At 41.2% G+C, this 11140-nt stretch overlaps 1 protein-coding gene across 32 annotated transcripts in view; it reads right to left on the bottom strand.

The window, feature by feature from the left end:
* The window catches only part of CAMTA1 (calmodulin binding transcription activator 1), a 954794-nt gene that overhangs the window by 12121 nt on the left and 931533 nt on the right, over positions 1-11140 (bottom strand). For 14 of the 32 annotated variants that reach the window (XM_032301103.1, XM_032301108.1, XM_032301114.1 and 11 more), the window contains 6 exons: positions 10662-10908; positions 8996-9067; positions 6999-7019; positions 5400-5593; positions 4294-4368; positions 1480-1510 (listed from right to left, as the gene is read on the bottom strand). In XM_032301103.1, coding sequence (XP_032156994.1) covers positions 1480-1510; positions 4294-4368; positions 5400-5593; positions 6999-7019; positions 8996-9067; positions 10662-10908 — 640 coding nt within the window. The remainder of the gene's footprint in view (positions 1-1479; positions 1511-4293; positions 4369-5399; positions 5594-6998; positions 7020-8995; positions 9068-10661; positions 10909-11140) is intronic. The other 18 variants (XM_032301111.1, XM_032301104.1, XM_032301115.1 and 15 more) reach the window with 3 other exon arrangements.

Raw genomic sequence — 11140 nt, 5'->3', positions numbered from 1 at the left:
AGGATTAGCATCAATGTTAGTATAGTTGGATGGGAAATAGTATCTCCAGAAATATTAGCAGTTTTAAGGTTTTTTGAATTATGACCGTTTCTCATAATCTTAAAGGTGACTAAAGTATAAGGTTAAGAAGAGGGCACTGAATGTAGTCCAGCTGATAGAGATAGTTCCCATGTTATAATTTCATTTTCTCTCAAGATTATATATAAGAAACAAATTGTCAAATTAATCTAAATTCATTCAATTAGATTCTGATGAATTCTATTCCTGCCCCTCCCCCAACCTTTTTTCTGAGATAGGGTCTTGCTCTGTTGCCCAGGCTGGAGTGCAGTGGTGTGATCACAGCTCACTGCAGCCTCGACCTCCCAGGCTTACGTGATCCTCCCACCTCAGCCTCCCGAGTAGCTGGGACTACAGGCATGCCCCACCATGCCTGGTTAATTTTATATGTTTTGTAGAGATGGAGTCTCCCTTATGTTGCCCAGGCTGGCACTGAACTCCTGAGCTCAAGCTATCCTCCCACCTCAGCCTCCCAAAGTGCTGGGATTACAGGCATGAGCCATTGTACCTGGCCTATTCCTGGCTTTGAAAAACTGGTTTTCTGACACTACATCTTTTATCATAACTCAAACACATTATAGTTGCCTCTGGGAGACTTTTGCGTCTTGCCCTGCTTAAAAATTAGCATCATATTCTAAAATCTCAGAAATCTAAATTACTCACTGTAATTTCTTTAAAATTCAAAGCCTATTGGAATCTCTACTCTTAACTGTTATACAGAATATAAATATTTAAGACACTTTATACCACATTTTCATTATTCAGCATTACCATCAAGTGCTGGAATTCCAGTTCACTCGTTATTTTATAACGAATGTCCTGGGTTTGTTCTGAAAGGGCAGCTTTGTACACTGACTTACCTCACAGCACCAGGGAGGGAGAGATTTAGAAAATGAAAGTATAGAGCAGGGTACAGGGAAACAACCATTCTCAGTAAGAAATAGATTTGTTTAAAAAACAACAACCCTAGTACCACCTCCTAGTAAGCCTCCTTGCTTTGGAAATTTTGACAAAGTGGCCATTGAGAAAATTTCATGTGGCAAATTATCTTAATCATAAAAAGCCACCTGCTGAATGTTTTCATCTTAACGCAGCCTTATTTGGCTGTGGCCGGGGCTCACCGGCCACGTTTTCATCCCGGACGCTTCCTCCACCGCATCCTAGGCATACTCTGCAGTGCCTTCCAACGGCCCTCCCTTTTATTCACTCATGCATTTGTACATTTAATGTATGTGACTGCTCTCCTGTTGTATACAATAGCAGTGTTAGTAATTAGGGTTAGTTTTTATTTGATTTTATTTCATTCAAAATGGATGTGAAACTTACTGGCATACCTAGGCTGCAGCCCCATGCAAGCAAGCAAAAAGCAAAATATTGAAAATGGAAGAGAAGAGAAACTGGCTAGCAGGCAGCTAAACTCACCCTTTTGTACAGCCTATGGTCCACCAGGGGGCTTTAGACAGTAAAACAACACCAGAGAGCTATTAGCACGTGAGGGTCACAACAGAAATCTTACAAATAGCTTTATTTCAACGAAAAAGAGTATAAGGTGGTTTCTTTTTTGGAAAGAAAGGAAAGGAGAGTGATGGTGGGGTATGTGAAATGAGTAGGTAGAAAATTCACCAATTTAAGTCTTAAAAAATTGGAGTCATATGACTTAGAAATGGGATACTTCTGACTGATTCCCAAAGCGACTATCTACCTACCTTTTTGAGAGAGTATCATATGAGGTTTTCTACCTTAATATAGATTTTAATGCTTCTAGGGGACAACAGACATGATAGTTTCTTTTAAAATAACATTAAATAACTCAACCTTGAATGAAAATAGGATTACACATATCCTAAGGAAAATATGAGTTTAAAACAAACTTCCAGGTTAGATTTTCAGGATTTCTTCAAGGTCCTTAATTGAACATATTAATTGAATATACAGAAATGGGAAGTGAATACTGATCTTAGTCAGTATACACCAAGGTTATTAAAATTTGCCTATTTTTCTAACATCTGAACTGTAAATGGTCAAGTAAAGAGCCAGTAACATTTTTTATTTCATTTCAATTAATGAACAGAAATCCAGAGCCCATATCTATGTTCTCTTCATAACGCACTGTCTTGTTATCCATCTTATGAGGTTATTACCAGTTAAAATATAAACTTAAGGAAGGCAAAAATCTTCATGAAATTTTTCTCTATCAGGTTACAGAAAGAGAACTCTAAAAACAAAAGTGAAACGACTCCTTTGTTCAGCTTACTTTGTGAGGCAACCTTTCATGAATTTACATTTTGTTTAAATATCTCTTTCTCTTAACTCTCTCAAAGTAAACACAGGACACAGCTTAGGCAAAAACAAAAGGAAGAAGAGTGGAGGACTTCATGCAGTTTTGCTCAGTCACCAAGGTTGCATTACCCACACAGATAGTCAAAGTTTGAGGATCAGACTAGAAGAAACCAGGAAAAAGTCTGGCACAACTTAACTTGTGGACCTTCTGGTTTGTCTCAAGTGGCCTGGAGAAGAGCAGTGTTAAGGTAATTTTCTTGAAAATAAAATCTATCTGGAAAGTATAAGCCACAGTGTCATGAAAGAACATGTGATTCTGCTCAAAGTGGCCAAAGTCTACTGGTTTCAGAGCTAGATAGGGTCTTCCTAAGGATTTTCATTTTGCAGATATAAGAGCAAAAGGGAGGAGGAACTGTGAATGTATGTGAGAATGTAAGGAAAAGGGCCCAGGTGAGTCTCTGATATGTTCACCAAGTGAAGAAAATCAGCTACTCTATTTGCTCCTAAGTCCCCTGCTAAGTAAAAGGGTTAACTGAAGAATAAAGAAAAGAGGCTGCCTTTGGTAAGGCTTGCAGAATTAATTGCATGATCTTACAGCCACACCCATTTTGGGGATGTATTTCCTAACAGGACTTCCTATTTCAGAGTACTGACATTGGTATGTTACTCATGAGCTATAATGGTGAAAAACCTCCCATCCTTGCATAGTGGAAAGCAAATGTTGCTGAGGCCCAGGGCGAGTGCACATTAGCTTCTACACGGCATTCCAGGTGGAGAAAACCATCCATCCTAGTGAATGCTGTTTTTGAAGGTTTTACAATGTTAATGCAGTGGCTGTGCATGTTTCCTTCTATGGTCACACAAATTTTTTTGTTAATTTAAGTAAAAGTACAAATAACCCATTAAGCCTATTAAGTCTTAAAGGCAAGATATTTTCAAAGCTAGCCATCAGATGGTTGTAGGAATAAGAAAAACTAAAGCAAAATGAAACCTCCGAGGAATCCAATTAAATATGAATACTAGGACTTTCAGTATAATTAAATAGGAAGAGGAAATAAGACATTAAAGAGCCTGCTTTCACGTCTGGTACTATAAACTACGCAGCTCCTGACACACAGCAACAACCCAACCACTCGGAAGGTTGTCGACACCCAGCTCGGACGCCGCAGTTACAGACGTCGGACTGGAATATTAACCTGAATGAAGAACACAGCCCTCGAACTCTAAGTAGAGAAGCTAGTCTTCATGAAGAAAGCTCAAATTTGAGGCACAAAGAGAAATTCCTCTGGCTTAGCTCCATGAGAAGATGCTGTGTCCCATGGAATGCCGGGGTCACAGTACCCCATTTCCTACTAATTGTAGATGTGCCTATAACCTCAGACATCTTTCTTTTCCTGAACATTCCAGTGATCTCTCCTGTTCCTCATCACGGATTAGCTTTAACTGAGTTTGAAAGAGCATGTTAGCAATTACATGTCCAGCAGAGGGCACCAGCTATTTAGTGGAAATTCTATATCAGAAAAAACTTGTTTGGAATTCATGGTTTTCTTTCCTTTCTTTGAGACTAGAAACTGTTTTCTGTTTGGACACTCGCTAGCACAGTAAAGGATTAAAGCAAAGAACATATTGCAACGTGGCATATCAATCACAGCTTAAAGGGAGACTTAGAATTAAAAGCTAGTCCGACGAAGTTGACCTCACACCCAAATTAAAACAGAAAAACACAGGCATAAACCTCCATTGTTCAAACAGCATCATCTGACATGGTTACCAGCGTTCCAAGGGTGGCAACTTGTTCCCCAGTTAAAGAGCTCTACCACCCTACTGTAATTTGGGACATCTACACTGGTTATCTGTGGGGGGATTAGCTTTACATAGGAGTTACTGAGGGTTAAGGCGGCCAGGGTTGCTTCATCAATCTCCCTGAGCAGAATGAACAAGCGAGGATGAGTGTACCTGTGGCGACAGCGGCGTAGAAACCTCATTATTTTCCGAGCAGCTTGATCCTGCTTTTTGGTTAGCAAACTGCTCCTGAAAAAGTCAGAATATTATTATCACAAGAAGGGTAAAGCCCAATATGCAAAACTGGTCAGAAGTGAGAGAGGACTTTTACTTTAAGCATTTTGTAGCAAAGCCAACAGCATACGTTAAAGATTGATACAATGTGAAGAGGAACGAGGGCATAGGCTGTTTTCACCGTATTGAGTCTGGGCATCACTAGAAGAGAAAGGAGGGCAGGTGTCAGCGCTCTCCCCTAGCTCCAAGAGAGGCTGATAAAGATTGAAAGTAAAATGCCACTTAACTATTCATCCATCATACGTTATAAGTTCATTTGGCCACAAAAGGCATTCTGGCATCAGAGAGGCTTTCTTAATTAAGAGGGCCATTCACCAGAGCTGATATACTCTTTGGACTATTTTCTAAATGTTCACATCAATGTATTTTACTTGGCTAAACATTTTTATTACACTCTAAAATGGAAGGGTTTGACCCTAATTACTCTTCCAAGGTCTTACATGCAGTGATTCTACAGTTCATTCATTTCCCATTTGCCCCAAATTTACTCGTCTGTAATCCTAATGCAGCATTGTCTACATTTCAGTTACGTTAGGATTAGAGACAGGTTCTGTTTAGAAGTAACTCCAAGAATAGTTTTTGTATTTTATTTTCACACTGAAAATCGGATTTGTTTTAGCCTCAAAGAGCATGTTTATGTAAAATTAGCTGAGTGCTGCCAGCAAGCTCTACTTTTTTTTCTAAACGGGAGATGGCTTACACTACTATAATTGAGTGTTATCTTTCCGAGTAGAAGCTGGTGCTGCCAAAATCTGATACAAGGTGAAATTGTGTGGCAACATCAAAAGGTAGAGAGAAAGACTGAAAGCCAGACTCAGCACAGGTGTCAGTATACAGCCACCACGCCTAGAACATTCTGGAACACAGTGACTGCCAATGCTTTAGGCCCGGCCCAGACTCCAGTGTCAGCCCAGGACAATTCTTTCAAAGCAGCCAGCGTTCTCTTCCCTAGGGAGCTCTACCTCCACGGGCTCTTCTCCACCCACCTGAGTTTCTGTTGTACAATCACAGCTGTCCGGCGAGCCTGCCGTCTTTTGCCACATTTCTTATAACTCCGGTAGTACTTTTGGATCAGCACAGCAGCCCGTCGGCTCTGCTGGAATTTTTTTTGTTCATAATAACTTCGGAATTTGCTCTGGATAAGGATGGCAGCCTGTGTCATCTTTCTATAAAGTGCGTACTGCAGGGGAAACAAGAACAAGCGACACAGTAACAATGGGGGCCACACGGGCTCGGCGTCCTCTGAGCTTACCGGGAAGGGAAGAAGAGCAAATGCTTTTCCCTCTATGGTCACATTCTCTGTTTGGGGTGTAATCACAAAAGAGGCAAACTAGGAATCTTTACACCTACCTTTCCAGAATGTAAAATATTACTTTAAGGGTTGCCTTCTGACTTTCTTTCTTCCCCTAAAATATCGAAATATTTTGCCCTACTTGGAGAATAATTTTAATAGCAATATCCTTAGACCTTTATGACTCTAAAGACAGATTTCAAAAGTAAATTTTAAATGCTTCCGATTGCTATTTTCTATCTAGTTTTGAAACACTAAAATAATTCTTTTATGCCTCCCAATTCCCACTATACACAAATCTACTTAGCAGTCAGCCCCTGATTTCTATCATTCCACATGACAAGTTTCTGACTGAGTTGCAAGGTCCCAAATACAAGGCTTATCATGAAACGCTGACACCTTTAAGCCATTTTAACCTGTAAAAGATGAACACTCGTAAGACCCACATGGTGGTGAAGCCACGAACCCTGGACGGCTGTCACAGAACTGCAGGTGGCCCAGGAGGCAGTGCCAGCAGCCCTCCACCCAGCCTGCCACAGAGCTACAGCAGTGAGGAACGAAGGCCCAGGGTGAATTCTCCTCAACATCAGTCTCTAGGCTCCAAAAATACAGACCTCTCCATGGTCTTCAAATGCTATGTCCAAGTTTCTAATAAAACAAGAATATGACTCCGGGGATGAGAAGTCGCAATGAAGCCCTTTGCTTCTAAGAAGGCAACTTACCATTGCAAGGAAAAATATTCCCCAGAAAATCCCTGCATCTGCCTAACTGTATCTCTGGATGTATGCGGAGGTGAAATGAGGGAGGGAAACTGACTTCTTAGAACTGTCCAAGAACCAGGACCCTTCTGCAAGAATCTCCTTTGGTCTTATCTGACCTGCTTTATCTTTTCACTGGTCTAAAAGTCTTTCAGGACAAGAATGCTGTACGCTACAGAGCCCCTGTGGTTTTCATCATCTCCACCTGTACACACTACACACTCAGACCCAGCGGGCCACAGTGAAGCACTTTGGGAAAAGGGTCTTTACTTAGTGGCCACAGGGCTCACAGGAACTGGCGTAGATGGATTAACACCAGCCAGAAAATGTCCAATTCTTAATGCTGAAACCCACTACACCTGAATAACCACGTGGTCCCCAGAGGATAGATGCACTGTGCTGAGGTGGCCTGGCAAGGGGGGTATGTTTACTCCATGACCGTGCCATCTGAATGGCCCCTCCCTGTAGCTGGTGATGGGTGTGAAGTTTGTGACTCTGGTGGAATGGTTTGTGAGAGGACTTGGGTGTATCATTACCTTCAAGGCTATCCATGTCAGCTTGGGGGAAAAACAGAAAATACAAGATTAATGTTAGATTGCTGAATATAATGAAATTAAAAACCAGAATCATAAAACTCCCAACCAAGAAAAAAAAGGCAACCTGGCTATATTAATGGCTTCCGTCTTCCAAAATACGTGTTTTATAGTTGTTACTATTTCCAAAAATAATGCCCTCTGTCTTCCTAGCTGTAGATGACACTTTCTGGGGAGGGTTTGTTTCTGTTTTTTAAAGAAAAAGCAAACTCTTATTTTGGAATCAATACCTGTTGTGATCACAGGCTTGAAACCTTCATTCTGTGTATCACTTATGCTCCCAGGAAGCCTGCTCACCAGACAGAAGCCAGTACGGTTCCCTGCTGTACAGCTACAGGCACTGTGGTGTCAGCGTTTGCACAATAAACCTTCATTTTCTGGGATCAGGAACTCAACTGGCTCGAAGCCGAGGACGTCCCCCCACCCCCATTCATGGGGCTTAATCCTAGAGAGGCTTGAGGAAACGGCAACCTGTATCAGAAACTGAAGCTAACCCAAGGTAACAGAATCCCCAATGTCTATGTGACCATCACACATATTAGAATCTACTATTCCTTAAATAAAACGTCAGAACTACCTAAAGCACAATCTAATAAATAAAACTTCAGAACTACCTAAAGCACAATCTAATAAAAGATTCTAGAATCTACTGACAGGCCTGAATTTTATCATGTGAACCAGTCAAAACTCCATTAGGCAATTTTTACTATTTTATAACCATTAAGATGATGAAAAAGGCCTAACAGTCAAGTAATTTCTCTGAGCTTCAGCTTCTTCATCTGTAATCTAGAAATAAATTCTGCTTACTTCAAATAATTGTAAAAAGTAAAGGAGATGGGGCACCTAAAAAATCTGCCCCAAAAATCCGAGTTCCCTTTCCCATCTGACAGTTACATAACCCTACAAGCTGGTTTGCAAACAGTAATACTGCATGAACGGGTACTCAGATGTTCTTCTCGCGCCTTTAACTAAGGTGCACAAAAGCAGTTTAAGATGTTCTGAGCTTCTTCTGATTTTCAAAGATTTTAACGATTCTTCATTTTAAAATGGATAAGACGCTGAAAGGAAAATGGCCAATGATTAAATACCTTATAAAATCCCAACTCAAAGTAATAAATAGCTGGCATGTACCTTCTCCAACCACCATATCAAACACTGGATTCCCTAGAGTTCTCTGATTACTAGGGAGTTTATAAAAGTTTTGGACTATAGATCCTCACTTCAAAGACACTGGTGTTAAGATCAGACCAATATCTCAGGTAGGTAATAATACTAAAAGGCCAAAAATTTTAACCAAAAATTGTTTGTGGTGCAAGTCTCATTGCAGATGGTTTTGTTTTGTCTTCCTCTTTTTTCTTTTTTTTTAGAGACAAGGTCCAAACTCAACTTCTACACCTGGGCTCAAGAAAATCCTCCAGCCTCAGCCTCTTGCGGAGCTGGGATTATAGATAGACACGTACCACCATGTCTGGCTTCCCGTTTTTTGTTGTTGTTTTTTTTTTAAATGACAGTTCAAATTAAGTCCCTGGCCGGGTACAGTGGCTCACGCCTGTAATCCCAGCACTTTGGGAGGTCAAGAAGGGTGGATCACTTGAGGTCTGGGGTTCAAGACCAGACCGGCAACATGGTGAAATCCGGACTCTACTAAAACTAGAAAACTTAGCTGGGCATAGTGGCATGCGCCTGTCATCCTAGCTACTTGGGAGACTGAGGCAGGAGAACCGCTTGAATCTGGGAGGCGGAGGTTGCAGTGAGCCCAGATCGTGCCACTGCGCTCCAGATGGGTGACAGAGTAAGGCTGCATCCCGAAACAAAAAACAAATTAAGTCTCTGTAATGAGGTACTGGATATAGGTGCTCTTTAGCTAAACTGCACCCCAGGATGCTCAGTGGCCTTGGGTGGGGCACAGTTTCCTTCTGTGGCGCAAAACCGAGGTTTACCTGTTTATATTTTCTGTAACAACGCTGAATGACAGCAGCAGCTACTTCTTGCTGTTCCCGCAAAGGTCGGCCCTTAAGAGTAAAATAAGGGGAAAAAAATTAGTAATGATTAACTACAAGAAATGTCAGCTTTTTATTACTACTCATTTAATGCACCTTCTCAGAGCTGAGACCCCAGGTTTACCAAAAATCACTGATAATTAATTATAAATGAGGAGAAATGAATTCATAGAATAGACCTCAGACTATCCTTGCTTCTAAATAAAACTATGATATTGGAATGTTAAGCAGACTAAAAATACATTCCTTTTTGAAGTAGTTAACAAATTAGCATTGTGCTGTCTGTCTTTCCTAAGACAACCCCAACTACTTTACTTTTAGATCAATGATTAATGGCTTCAAACCTTTTTGGGAGTAGTGGGAGACTCCTTTAAGTCTCTGTAGAAAGCCATGGGTCTGCTTCCCACCAAAAATACACACAGAAAAGCTTCAGTGCTTAATTTTAGGCGTTCAGGGGCTGCCTGGAGTCAGTCCCCAGGCTTCCAGTTGGAAACCCCTGCTTTAGGTCATGACCTCCTTAAAGTGGAGGGGTCAGCTTACTTTACATTAACTGAATAACAGACATCGTTATCATTACCAACAGTACATTGAGATGGTGATAACCATTACATTATGGGCTAAGGTTACTTTACTAAAGCGTCTGAGAGTTATCTAACATGACACTAATAACTTTAATTAAAAATTCTGTAACCTGGTGAAATTTGTTTTAAGGAATAGTAAAGAGACATTGCATTCGGGATGGCAAGGTAGAATAGAAGAATCATGGCCGGGTGCGGTGGCTCACGCGTGTAATCCCAACACCCTGGGAGGCCAAGGCACACAGCTCACTTGAGGTCGAGTTCAAGATCAGCCTGGCCAACATGTTGAAACTCCGTCTCTACTAAAAGTACAAAAATTAGCCAGGTGTGGGGGCACGTGCCAGTAATCCCAGCTACTCAGGAGGCTGAGACAGGAGAATTGCCTGAATCGGGAGGCGTAGGCTGCAGTGAGCGGAAATCGCGCCACTGCACTTCTCCAGCCTGGGTGACAGAATGAGACACCATTCCAAAGAAAAAAAAAAAGAAAAATCAGCACTGTTCTGTGCCAGGAGAGCCCCATTCCTGCCCTGGCCTGCCCATGGACGGGGCCCTTGCCCCAGCCAGTTACTTCTCTGTGCCTCAGCTAACTGAGAAGACCACACTCTGAAACTCTTCTATGACGGTGCTTTTGGAACTTTGCAAACATTTGATGAAAATTTCATGTTTAACTGTTTAAAAATTGGTCGTTAAAAGCAAATGGTTTGGGATAATGAGAAAGTTCTGGAAATGGGTAGCAGTGGTGGCTGCACAGCACTGTGAATATACTTAATGCCCCCACCTTGCTCACTTTAAAATGGACAAAATGGCAAACTTTCTGTTATGAATATTTTACCACAATAAAATATTTTTACAAAGCAGATACACAGATATGTTATATGTTGAATCTTAATAAATTGGAGACTTCCAAAAAATTCTACAAATTCAGAAAAAAAAGAAATGGGATACGTTTTCGTTCACATGATTCTGACTTTCATGTGTCCTCCCTGATCTTAAGAATGTCACAAAATGAAGGTTCTGTTATAGTTTACCTTGTATTTCCGGAAAGCTGTCTGGACAAGCCTGGCAGCCTCATAGAGTTCTCTCTGTTCATGATCGGACAGAGTGAGCTGAGCAAACTCATTCTCTACCTTCTCACTGGTAGATGCACTCAGGAATTCTGACCAATCTGCAGCGGAGGGAAGGTTAGGTTTCTCGAAAGCGATTTCACTGACTGGAGAGCCTACAGGGCTCAAGCTGGTATTCGAAGAAGGGGTTAGAGGCTCGTTATATGCACTTCTGAAACAAGAGGAGAAAAAGGAGAGATAGATTAATGACTGATTTGCACAATCCATTAGATATTAATGAATGAGCCAAGATGGTATCTGTCAGAAGCCACTGTGGGCAATTAGGAACATGCTTTCTTTCAGTTAGGCAAGTTGCTAAACATACCCAGTGCCTTAACTGTCCAATTGAGTAAGTTCACACTCAACACCTATTATGACTTTAGTACTAAGCTAAATACTAAAAC

The sequence above is a fragment of the Sapajus apella genome, unplaced genomic scaffold, assembly GCF_009761245.1.
Source record: "Sapajus apella isolate SASKATOON/1434 unplaced genomic scaffold, GSC_monkey_1.0 scaffold43, whole genome shotgun sequence".
NCBI classification, from domain to species: domain Eukaryota; kingdom Metazoa; phylum Chordata; class Mammalia; order Primates; family Cebidae; genus Sapajus; species Sapajus apella.
The sequence above is the reverse complement of the archived record's forward strand: the minus strand, read 5'-3'. Positions and strand labels throughout refer to the sequence as shown.